Here is a 13,208-nt window from a genome sequence, read left to right on the forward strand (position 1 = left end):
AAGAATAAAAAAAAGTTATAAAAGTAAAAATTAATTTCTGCTTAAAAACCTGTGTTTGAACTAAGTTTCAAAAGGGAAAACAAAGATCCCCAAGTTTCTGTGTTCTTACTTTGGTTAGGACAGACTTGCTAATAAATCCAAGACCAAATAGGATAGAAAAAAGACTGTTTACAGACTAAAATAAGCTAAAAACATTCGCAGGACCTGGCACAGCTTAAAACTAAATTGTGTTATCGTATTGTAGGTTCAGAAAACTGTCTTGAACAGAAGCTGAGAACACCTCGTCGACGATGTCAGCAGCCCAAAATGCTGAATAGCCCTGAGGACAACATGTACTATAACCAGTTAAATGTGAGTTCAAAGTGGCAATAAAGCTGTTTTACTGGCTTTGTTTCCAGTTAATAATTCTGTTATTAATACCTGTTTCAGCCCCTCCAGCCCCACCCCCACGTTCTTCTGCTCTCGTCTTGAACATGTGCTTATGCTCTTTATCTGTTGCTTTCATGTCAGGATGTCTGCCTTCACGGTGAATAATTGATGTGGTTTATCAAAGACGAGCAAGATGCATGCTTCATCAGGCTCACTTGAGCCCTTTGATCAAAAAAATTATGCTGTGACTTCTGATATTATCAGCATCTGCTTGCATTCAACACAAAATCACTTTGAATTAAATATTAACGACTTGCTGCTTTGCTTTGACTGTGTGTTCTTGGCCCTCTCCACAGGGAACTCTAGAATATCAAGGGAGCAAGAGGAAGCCAAGAAAACTTGGGTAAATATCTGTCTTCTTAGTTCTAAGCAACTGTAAACAGAAGAAGTCCTTTGTGATATTACAGAATATGCAAAACTTTCTAGAGAGGTTTCTAAAAATAAACAATTAACATAATTCTGTGCATTGACATTGGACATTTTCTGCAGAAGCAAATGTAAAACTTGTGAGTACTGCTGTCTGCAGACACTAGAACTGATTCTTACAAAATATGCTCCCCAGATCTCCCTGAGTACTACTACCAAAAAAAATAGCTTTCTTCTTGTTTTTAAGTGTGTTTAGCGCTAGGGAAAGGTGCTACATGAAGGGTGTTGAAACTGAAGTTCTCTGACCTAGAACACGGACAGAAGCCCTGCCAGCTCGGCAACAACACACTCATGATGGGCTTCAGCCCTCCTGGGGGAGCACATTTTAAGAGCTGACAGGGAGGCCCCTCTGCCCAAAAGCGATTTGCTCCTTCCTTGTTGAACTGAGTCAGTTCTTGTTGTCACATGAGCAGTTTTCACCTGGTGATAGGTAGAAGTCACTGAAAACCATTTATAAAAGCCAGGCCGGCTGCTATACAATCGCCAAAATATTTCATTAACTGGTCACATAAACCAGAGAGAACTTGATGGATGTTTGGTCTTGCAAATGCATCTACTCCAAAAATATACAATAACTTTCTGTATTATTTCCTCTGTTTTTAATTAATCTTCTGAATATAATTGTATGAATAGGAGGTCTTTGAGTCAAGGTTAGAGCCCAAAATTTTGCAGGACTGTACAAGATTTAGTTATTTTATCTCCCTCCCCTAGGAAGGAGTCTATATTCCTGTTCGGGGAATAAATACACCAGTATGCAACTACAACACTCATCATACATTACAGGAAAATGAAAGCCCCTTAATAGGGGTTTCCCCAAAAATTGATGACATAGTCTTTGGTTCTTATTCACAGCAAAGCATCAGCTGAAATACATTATCAAAATCACGCCTACCTGTGGAATATATACAGACAAAAAAACCACGTTGTTCAAATGAAATGCCATTTAGTGCAAATAGTTGTTCTGTCATCCTGTACACCCAAACTGAAAGACTATATTGTGTTGCACCAACCCTCAGAACCATTCAGAGCATAATAATAAAAAAGTAATAGCAAAGTAAATGTATAAAAGCTATATCTGTCTCATCAAATCATCCCATCTTTTTTTTTTATTATTTATCATTTTCACATCCATAGAGAAGTTTCTTTTTCTGAAGACATTGACAGAATTTATTTTTTAACTTAATAAGAGTTGCTTGTTTTCTTTCAAGCCAAATCAAAGTTCTTGACGGAGAGGATGAGTATTACCAATCATTGTCAGTGGCTGAATCTATCCCTGAAGATGACAGCTTTATCAGTTCCCCATCTCCTCCCTCCTCAAGAGGTGTGTCTTTTGCTCAAAGCTGAACCTCACTTACTCTGTTGACTAATACTGGTAAGAGTATTTTCCTGCTGGTAATCTCTTCAAATTAACTTTGTGTGTCTGTGTTTATATAATATATTTAAAAATATAATTTCAGCTAGTGTCTTTCTTTAATTTAGACCTGGTTTTGCAGCTTAAATTGTACTGTTTAGCTGTATTTTGTGTAACCAATTCCAGTAAAGGGGAGCAGCACTACCTGTGTGTGTTGATGTTGGCAACAGACACGTTTCTTTAGCACCAAGGTTAGTTTATACAGTTCTGACCCCTTCTTCCCTGCTCCACCTGGCTGCTGTTCCCACCCCGTGCCATCCCCTATGTTGCGCTGGCACAACTGCTGGTAGGGCTGTGTGAAAGATAAGATCAAGGAACTGAACGGGATTAGAAGAACTCTGTACTAGAAATCTTCATTCGGGGTCATAGTGAAAATGTTTTGCATTTCATTAGACTGGTGTTAAACATCATCCTTTACAACTTTCTATGCTGTGTGTGGCTTTTAACTCTACAGAAATGTACAGAGTAAAATAATCTAAAATAATAATTGTGTCTCAATTTAACTGGTAGATATTTTTCTTATAAAGTATTAGTTTACCTTAAGTTGAACTTGAAGAATTATTTCAAACATAAGAAGCAAACCAGTTTTCATAGAATCATTTAGGTTGGAAGAGACCCTCAGGATCATCGAGTCCAACCATAACCTAACTCTAGCGCTAAACTGTGTCCCTAAGAACCTTGTCTAAACACCTTTTAAACACTTTCAGGGATGGTGACGCCACCACTTCCCTGGTCAGCCTCTTCCAATGCCTGACAACCCTTTCCATGAAGAATTTTTTCCAATCTAAACCTCCCCTGGCACAACTTGAGGCCATTTCCCCTTGTCCTGTCACTTGCTAATTGGGAGAAGAGACCAACACCCTCCATGCTACGACCTCCTTTCAGGCAGTTGTAGAGGGTGATAAGGTCTCCCCTCAGCTTCCTGTTCTCCAGGCCAAACAGCTCCAGTTCCCTCAGCCACTTCTCATCAGACTTGTGCTCCAGACCCCTCAACCAGCTTCGTCACCTCCTCTGCACTCTCTCCAGCACCTCAATGTATTTCTTATGATGAGGGTCCCAAAAGAAAAGCTAACATTTCACACACTGCTTCATATAGTCCTTGCGACTGAAACCATCATTATGACTCATTATTCTTGTTATCCAAGCAAATATTTAATTTCTTTCTTAACCTGTATATCTGGGCTCCAGTGATTCCTACATTTCCACAGCCCGCTTTATGTAGCAGGGAAAAAAAAGTCACCTGCAAATTTTTCTCTTTGCTTTTCACTTTCCAAATTCTTAATGAACAATACATAACTTTTTGTGTAAGCCTGAGCTGCTTTGCTGGTAGCATTTCCATGACAGAAGCTGACTATTTCAGCTTATTCTGCTTTCTGTTTCTGAGCCACAGTTTTGATCTGTGACAATTCTTTGCTTCTTTTCCATGCAAGCTTTTGTCAAAAACTTTTGCAAATAAAACGTTCACATTTGTACTGCCTTATAAATTTGCTCCAAATGATTCTTTTTTTTTTTTTTTGAGAAAGAAACCATGCTAATGAAATGTGACCATATATTATATAGACCTAATTATGATGCTTGCTTTTATCTCCCTTCCAATGGGTTTAGCCTGATATGTGCTAAGAAACTTTCTTCCTTGAGCAGGTGCAGTTCACACCTGTTCCTTGAGCTACAGAATTTCTTCCTATCAGGGTTCACTGGCACCATCTTTTTAACCACAGGACAAGGAAATATGGCATGGAAAATGAGACCCAAGTGCAGTCAGGACATCCCTAAGTCAGAATAGGGTTTGAAAGCATCGAATAGGTAATTCAGCAAAAACTTTGTCTCTCCTAATAAACACAGAAATTAAGTCAGGCAGGGCAAGTGAGGATGAGAGAAGGGTTCAGCTGTTCCAGGAAGAACAATCCTTCACTCATTCTTCACCAAAATGTGACAGATGGTTGAAGCTAAATGTTAAAATCCTGCCAGAGATTGAAGTCCTTCAGTTCACTCCCCGTTCTCCTCTGCTCTACATCTGGGAGTGGCCTTCAGAGCCTTTGAAATTTAGGGACTCTTTTAACAACAGAGAATTGATGAGTAGCTGCAGATGAATTAATGATATTATTATATAATATATAAAATTGTATGTATATAATTATAGAAAATGCAGTGCAAATATGAATGGCAATTGATATGAATGCATGTGTGCAGATCAGTTTCTTTACATTTTGTCAAAATGTAATGAGTAATGACTATATGTTATGATACCTCATCAAAAATAACATATAACATATAACTTTTCTGAAGCAATGTATAAATTCTCATTTTAATTTGTAACATATCTGGATGGAAAACTTTTTTTTTTTAGTCAAATGGCTTACTCTCTTCTTACATTGGTATAGATCACATGGAGTTCTAGCAATACTCATGCTTTTTGGTTCCATGCTTCCTTTTTGAAAACTATTTGGGAAAAGTTTCGTTATTAGTGCAGTTCACATCATTATTATGCATAGTTAGAGTTTATCAATTGTTTCAGTTAAATTGTAGTGAGGCTTTCAGTTAGGTACTGTGTCACCTGCCTAAAAACCAACAATTTACCTTACACTGAGTAGTACGTTACTCTGACTAGTTCTATTAATTTCACGCAGTAGGGGAAAGTGAAAAAATAACACATAACTCCTTGAAGCACATAAGCCAAAGCCTAAATCCTAATGAAATCAATGAAATTTCAGCACATGATTAAGTGCTTTGCTGAATTGGGGGCCCAAGTTAACAAGTTCAGCTTTGAAACATTAAATAGCAAAGCACAAGCCAAATCTGAACACTCCCTGAGTATGTTCCTTAAGTTTCTTCTTTTTTCTTCTTCCCATTTGCTAAGCTTGTATCAATCTCAGCCATCAGAAATAGACTTCAAAGAAATTTTAAGCAGTCTTTAATTGCATGGAAGGGGTAAAATACAGTGTTTTCCTTGTTATATGCAATGCCACTATCTACATCTGCTATAATTTGTCAAATTAGTTTAATGTCACTAATATTTTTATGCCAAAGTTACTATCTAAAAGCCACTGTTGAGTATTGTGTTTTCACTCTTGCTACTTCTTGGCTTAAAACTGAGCACAGAGCTGGTCTGTGCATTTTCTTATTTCATAACTTATCCCCCTTTCCTTGTTTGTTTTTGATCAATTCACTTTACCCTTGCAGATAACTCCTGTGAGGTGGCCTTCTCTCAGCCTCATTTGAGAGTATATACATGCCTTTGGATTATTAATGGCCATATCCTGAGCTTCCTGTAGAGCCATGCACTTGCATTAAAACTGGCCAAAGAGCCAGACTCCTGTTCCCACATTGATAGATGTGTTTGTGTGGGCTGATTGAATTGTGTGTGAAAAGGAGTCAGGGAGACATGTCAGTGTGATTATTGTGGTCAGTGGGAGCACATCAGTGTGAATTACTTAGATTTTCTCGTTTGATTTTGCTACCATTGAAGCATTATTCTGATTTATTTTCTTTCACATCTATTATCCTAAAATATTAATGCATTTTGCTTAATACTTAATAACATCCTGTTCTTAATAGTTTTAAAAGTAAAGAGTTTAAATCCTGTTAGGAAGAAGAAAAAATTCTTAGTGTGTCATGTATTGCACAGTTTTCAGCAGATGAGAGAGAAAAGAGTGAAGCTCAACAAGGGATTTTAGTAGACTTTTTCCATAGACTTTGATGGCACTAGAAACCAGTTCTTGCTGGGGACAATTTCTGCCTTTCAGTTATGGCAGCTTAAAAACTTCTCTCTGTGCCAACGAAAATCGGACAGGGAGCTTTTGGAGATTAGCCCCTTTCATTTGGTAATTTTAAACGTGCTTCTCACTTAAACATTTACATCACTTTAGTAACATAAAGGGGCCTTAGAATAGAAGTAAATTGCAGCCATCTTAAATTTGCCCCCACTGTGACCTCCCTCCCTCTCCCATACACTGTAAGAGTGGTGGAATGGGCTTTTGTGCTCTGAAGGTCTTTTAAGTGGCTCCTATCAGGCCATCCAAGGAGTTGTTGTTACTTGGAAGCTTACAAAATATGACTATAAATAATGTAAAGCTAAAGGCTGTCCTAAGTCCAATGAGGCCAAAAGCTGATTTTGCTTTTGGTGGTAATAATAAAAACCAAATTTTTCAGTGGTAGGTACAGAAAGTAACCCACGCTGGACAATTACAAAGTCACCTTTCTGGAAGGAAAATTTCTTCCTAATAGTAGGCAACTGCTGATTATTTCTGTAATTTGGCATAGTTGCCAATATAAACACAATGCTTTCATAATTATGTACTTATATGATATTTTTCTGTATTTTATTTAACTGTGAATGTTTATACTTCCAAGCAATTGTCTGATCATGTTTTAATTCCACTTAGTTCCCAACTTTTGATATGCTGTGGTTCTAAGTGCTGTACAGGGCACACACATGCACACAAACACAAAGTGGATTTTTTTGTTTCAGTTTTAAACAAAAAGAATGTATTTAAATGTATCCTTTTTAGTTGAGTTGGAGACCTTCTGACTTGTGCTGTCAGAGGGTAAAAAGGGAGCGACCAATTTACTTTCTTTATACTATACTGCATACTTTTTACGTACCCCCAATGAACTTCTCATTCAATATAAATGGTTGCACACTATAAAGATTTGTAAGGAATCTCCTAGTGTTACTATTTTCTGTATTTATATCCCTTCAATTTTTGCTATACTTTATTTAAAGGTAGTCTTGACTAGATAAACTCTAACCTTCACTGTCATAACCTACATCCATTATTGTGAAGGAATGTTTTTTCATTTGTATTTTCTAACATCCTGAAAAGCAGGTGTGGTTGAAAACATAGCAGATATGAAAAATAAAAATAATTACAAAGTTGAAGACATGCAGTGGGTTTAGGTCTATATTTTACGTTGACCTCTATAAACAGTAGGAAAACAGGATGAATTTCATATACTTCATCATGTGGTTGTCTCTGGTAGTGCAATACACATATGCCTAAAGCCTGCAGTTTTAATATACATCATCTCATTTCAGTATCCATTGATCTTTGCTTGATTTCTTGTGTATGAGGACAAATTATCAAATCTCATGTTTAGAACTCAGGTCCATCGCTGTACGTAGAGTTTCTTCACAAGTTTCTTCTTTAGTGAAAATGAGGAAATACGTAATTTGGCGAAAAGTTATATGATTTCATGGAGAGGGACTAAGAAGGCAGTTTTGTGGTAGAAACAAATGGCTGGAGGTCAAGATGTCCAGGTGGTACTACTAGCCATTTTACAACAAATTTAAATTGGTGTAAAATGGGATTCAAGTCCCAATCTAAAAATTTCACCTTTAAAAAAAAAAAAAAAAAAAAAAAGTAATGTTATAATTCAATAATTTGCTCCCTCGTAAGAATTGTAATTGTGTAGGGGTATTGCTTTTTTATTGTCAAATAGTTATCAGTGAGATAAGTAACTGAAATATACCATGCTCTTATTTCTCATTCCTATTTCGTTTCTCAAAATGAAAGGAGAATTTTTGACATACAACAAAGCTCTGGCTTTTAAAAAATGTTTTCTGGTTAACCAGATACATATAGTACAAAATAATTAAAAATGAAGCCGTGTGGCACAAAAGTATGATCCTAAAAGAAACAGGTAAGTAGTTTTAGTACCGATATATGTACAAGACATGGCATGTAATAAACTTATCCATCCTGGTTTTAATTCTGACAACAAAATATGAGAAATAATGTCAGTTTTGTTATTAAAACTAGAACTACATTTATTTACTCTGCCTCTTCTTTAAGGCTGTTCACCCTGGGAGGAGTTGTAGCAGAATGCTTACTTAACAGAAAATGTTTCTGTTTGACAGCAAAGCAGGACTCCCAGAGTGACAAAAGTAGCCCAGGATGCTGTGAATACCAAAGGCCAGGGAGCAGCTCTGGGCCAGAGCTAAAGGTTACCGAACTCTGTGAGGGGCTTCATGTCTCCTGCGTGCTGGCACTGGAGCTGCTCAGGGAGAAGGCTGACAATTCATTCTAATGGTAGTGCACTGTGTCCTTAAACACAGGCTGATGTTGTGGCTCATCTTAATGGATTTCTCAAGAATTATTGGAAATTATTTTATTACATGTATAAATCCAGTATCAGTCAGAACACTAAATATATAAATTATGTTATCAGGGGAGTATTACTGTAGTACTCATGTGCTGTGATGCTAGAGGACATAGGAGCAGGTAAGTGAAATACACATCTGGGAGTAATGTTTCCAAAAACCAGATTACATATCAGGGCAGTAACATTAAATTCCTTGTTCTATTTTTTTTAGCTGAATAGCAGAGAGATATTATTTTTCAATAATTTAAATAGTATTTCATAAGATAGTTGGCAAATGGAGATGGCAGATAGGTAGATCAACGTGTTTGCATTTTCCTGCAGAAGACCCAGGTCCCAATTTCTGACCCATCACCAGTGAAAAGTGGGCTTGAAAGTGTTGTTTTGATCTCTCAGCGAAAGCGGTATCACCACAACAAAGACTGGATGCCGTCTATTGGACAGGACTACAGCGCTGGGAGGGAGGGAGGCTTCTCATGGCTGTTTCCAAAAATTGTCGTGCTCCTGATGGTGACAAGTCTCTGATGAAGACCTGTCTAAAACTGGAATAGCAGAACTGGGGTGCCATGCTGTGTGATGTGCTGGTGGGGATGGGTGAGGCCGGGCTGGGGTGGCAGGGTCAGTGGCTCTGGTGGAAAGGGTCCTGTGCAAGGTGAGGGCTGGTGTGTGGCATCGCTGTGCAGCCAGGATGTGACCATGTGGAAGTGCGACACCGGAGCCATCAGCAGTGCGAGAGGAATGCAGAGGAGGTAGTTCCACAAAGTTGTGTGAGAGTGTTTACTCACTGGTTTTTGTGCTTGCTTCTGCTTCCTGTTATAAGCAACAAATTATCACATTTAGTGCAATGGGAGAGATTATGTAAAGGTTCCTATGCCAGAATGGCTCTTACTTAAATCAAAAAATCTTTGAAACAGAAACTTCTAGTTTTCTGTCATCTCAGGAATGAGCACTCCTCAGTGCTGTCACAAGAAAAATAATTTAAAATAACCTGTTAATATGATAAAATTGTCGATAATCTAAGATCCCCAGTTCCCATAGACATTTCTCAGAGTGCTGAATGCTGTAGATGAAAGAGGGGAAGCAGCTCAGTCCATCAGTCCATACAGCTGAAACTTGGGACAAGACAATACATTAACTACACTGTTCCTAGTTTGCCTTTATGCCTAAAGATGAAAGTAAGCTGTAAAAGGAAAAAAAAAAAAATTAACCACTGTTCTTTATGTTCGTGTTCCATAGAATTAGTTTACATCCAAATTCAAAGATAAGTGCTGTACTTAATGCAGGCACAGACTTCATTTATTTGATTAAACTGATCTGTTAGAAGTGAAGTTTTGAAAGAAAAGCAAAATGGGAGGCTTCGTAAAACTGTGTCTTTTGATAAGTTGTATTAAAATCTTCAGCATTTTTAACGCAGTGCAGATTTACAGCTGAACTCCAATTGGAAATTGGTATTGATTGATTATGTTGCTCATTTAACATTCCAACATGCTACAACAATAATGCAACAGACTGTGATAAAATGGGATGTGATCTAACAGGACATGACCGATGGGATGAGAGAAAAACGCTGGGTCTGCTGGTAGTGCTGTGCAGTAGTTGAGAGTGGCATCTCCTGTGCTTTGATTGTTCATTTCATTTTACTGTCATCCTACTGGGCTGAGTATTTTAAAAAACCCAGCGTTTTTCCATCTGTAAGTCATGGAAAGACAGATGGATATGGAGAAACTCCACCTACAGCGCCTTGACTGAATGCCATTGCCCACTTAGTGGTAGAGAAATCCCTTCTGGAAAATTAGAATACCCTTATATATATTATATTGTGAAAGTCTCTTTAATATTGGAACTTAGTGATAGTTGTAATTTTTTTAGATGAGTATAACAAACTGGTTCTTATTAACAGAGCTACTATGTTACGAACACCACTTCTGTTACCCTGAAGTTAATCCCCAGTCCTGTTACAAGAAACTCATCCTTATTAAAGTAACATTAAGAGCTTCTTTTTATTGATCTGCTCCTTAATGATAGAAACTTACTGATGTTTTAATAATAACCTTGCAAGCTTTACCTCATTTTACTTCAATGTGTGTTGCAGAAAGATGCTATGGAAACTAACTTAGCATAAACATTTTGCAGATGTCTTTAAAGGTTAGGGAAAAAAAGATTTAGTTACACTGCATGTTAACAAAGATGGCTGAAAAACTACAAGATAAAAGAGAGCCTCGAGTATGAACATCAAAGAATTGTTAATGACAAGAGATACCATTAGGGTTAGCATCCCTTTTGTTTCAGCCCCCTCACACCTGCAGTGTGTTGCAGATTCTGTCTTTGTTGGCACATCTGAATTACTTCCATTAGCATTTACAGAAAGGTGGCTGCAAAACAACAGAAACGTACTCCCGGTTTTCTCTGTTGCTCCAAAAAGTCAGATATTAGGTTCTCTGTGGGTTTCCTTCAAGGTACAGTATCTTATTGTAAAGGAAGGCTATAGACCCAGGATTCTGTTGATTGCAAATGAGATAGGTTGAAAGAAGAGGGGAGCTTTTGTTACTGCTAAAGAACTAATATAAGCAACTACAAGAAGCACACATAAGAAGCTCAGACATTAGCAACAGCAAAATCAGAGCGTGAAATTCAGATTAGCCCTCCACAGGCTGTGAGAGGGAGGGGGTATTGGAAGACTTGGCATGGCTAAAGGTGTAACCTGTTTCATTTGGCCCCTGAAAATTTTTAACAGATGGTGGGACCAGCTGTCTTTTTCAGCCATTTAATAAACTCTTCGGTGGTAACAGTTTGGGAAGTGGGGGGTTTTGAGTTTTAGGCCAGAGGAAAAAATAAAGAAATCTGTCCCAATTGTCTTTGCCAAACAGTGAAGTCTGGAAACATTAGAAAAGTTAAAGTGAAAAATTTAATTGATGATACTGTCCTGATTTTCCATTTCAACAGAAGAGGAAAAAAAAGAACTGCCTGTGCCCAAGTGGACCAGGGCATGAAAAAAATGCCTATTATGTTATTATCTTTATCTGCCATTTTAATTTCAGCTCTTGCAAAGGAGGCATATAATGAGAAATTTTAAATGAGCTGCAGAATGAGAAACTGTCTTACTTTTTAAGACATGATACTATGTCAAAGTAATCGGCAGAGTGACCTCTTATATTAAAAACAAACCCAAAAATATGTCTGGGATAAGATTAAGTTTACATGACCTGCCCAGGTGAATACAGCAATCAGCGAACTTACCCCAACTTGCATAACACGGCGTTATAAAATGACAATAAACTGCCATTTTAGAAACAGATAATGTTCAAGATCTAACAAAAACCTTAGTGATATGTGGGATTTTGCTTATTCTGAGAGTTTACAAAAAATACACGATAACTCTATTTCTTCAGTTAAATTAATTTTTTTTAAATTAACATTTCCAGCACAACACTTAAATGGCAACTCTCAATTATATGAGATGTTTTATTTAAAAAGCATGTCTAGTGTCTTTGAACAGAACAGTTCTTTTTGCACATTTACATGCTACCCAGCTGAGCAGCCAACCCTTCCATTTGACAAGGGCTTTGTTCTGCCTACAGGCCTATTATAAGCCTGAGATTGTTTGCCCTTAATAAATTGCAACAATAAGACAGAAACCTCTTTCAAGTTAAGAGAAATAAAGCACGTTGCCTACATAGCAAAGCATATGAAGTTTAATAATGACAACAGAAACATATCTACTATATCTCATTTGCTTTGCTCCCAGATCACTGTGGTTAAGATAGCACAGAAAGGTTAGCATCTTTCTATGCATCGAATGAAAGATTAAAGAAAACAACAGTGGGACAAAACAACTCTCGCTACAGAATTTTTCTTCACAATATAAAGTCATATTGGATGCTATGTGAAGAGACTAGTGAGAGCTAAACCAGAAAGAAATGTGAACATGACTAAATGTAGAGCAGAAAAATGTTTTTAACTTAAACAGGACATTATTTCATATTAATGACAGAAAGAAAAAGGAGTGGAAATTATTCAAATTGAAGAATTTCTACTACTCTCCAGTGTGTTGGAGTATATCTGCTTGTGTGTGCCTTTCGGGCCCTCCACTGAATCACAAAGCCCTACCAATTTTGCTTTTATAGCAGCTAATGGACATTCTTCTGTGGCTCAAGTGTTGGTTGGGAACTTGTGATCTTAAACAAAATTGTTAAGCCCTGTTTATGAGGCCCCATTTGTAACATTCAGCTGTCAGCTGTATTGTGTTTGCTAGAGATTGTTAGAAACCTTTGTTGAACTTAGATCTGCATTTTTTTCGGTTAAGCTGGAAATTCCCAATGATTTTTAGAAAACATCTGAAAATTATGAAGAAAATACCAGGTAAAGTGCAAAAGAGGCAACACTCTGGACTCCCTGTGCAACAGTGGAATTCAAGAAGGTGAGCGTACCTGTCATTAAACCAGTAGGTATAAGTAATTTGAAAGACCTGTCTAGGTTAGAAAGTCGTTAGTAACTCAATACGGTGTTTTGAGAAATAAATTCCAGTTACTGTTTCATTTATAGTTTACATTTTTAAAATTCTTTTTTCTTTTTAATTTGCAGATGGAAGTCCTGAGGATATAAATATTTCTTTGCTTTGATAATAAAAGAAGTACACTTGGAAATGTTGCTGACAAACTAGAAGTACAGTGATATAAACTTTCAAAGGAAATGTAGGGTTTATGACAGGTATTGATTTGACGGGGTTAAAAGCTACTTTTCTTTCTTTTAAGATATTGTTGAGCTATGGGTGATACTCTGAGGACTATTAGGTATCTTCTTGGGAATGTTCAGTATTCCAGATACCCCTCACTTTTCTTCTGCT

The 13,208-nt window shown here is 37.2% G+C and overlaps 1 protein-coding gene across 10 annotated transcripts in view; it reads left to right on the forward strand.

Annotated features, from left to right (window-relative positions):
* Positions 1-13,208, forward strand: part of MYO3B (myosin IIIB) — a 249,370-nt gene that overhangs the window by 201,138 nt on the left and 35,024 nt on the right. For 7 of the 10 annotated variants that reach the window (XM_065069729.1, XM_065069734.1, XM_065069736.1 and 4 more), the window contains 3 exons: positions 245-351; positions 726-772; positions 2,064-2,753. In XM_065069729.1, coding sequence (XP_064925801.1) covers positions 245-351; positions 726-772; positions 2,064-2,199 — 290 coding nt within the window. In that variant the 3' untranslated portion in view covers positions 2,200-2,753. Of the gene's footprint in view, positions 1-244; positions 352-725; positions 773-2,063; positions 2,754-12,946; positions 13,022-13,208 lie in introns of those variants that run through there. The other 3 variants (XM_065069730.1, XM_065069738.1, XM_065069731.1) reach the window with 2 other exon arrangements.

The sequence above is a fragment of the Columba livia genome, chromosome 7 (assembly GCF_036013475.1).
Source record: "Columba livia isolate bColLiv1 breed racing homer chromosome 7, bColLiv1.pat.W.v2, whole genome shotgun sequence".
NCBI lineage: Eukaryota > Metazoa > Chordata > Aves > Columbiformes > Columbidae > Columba > Columba livia.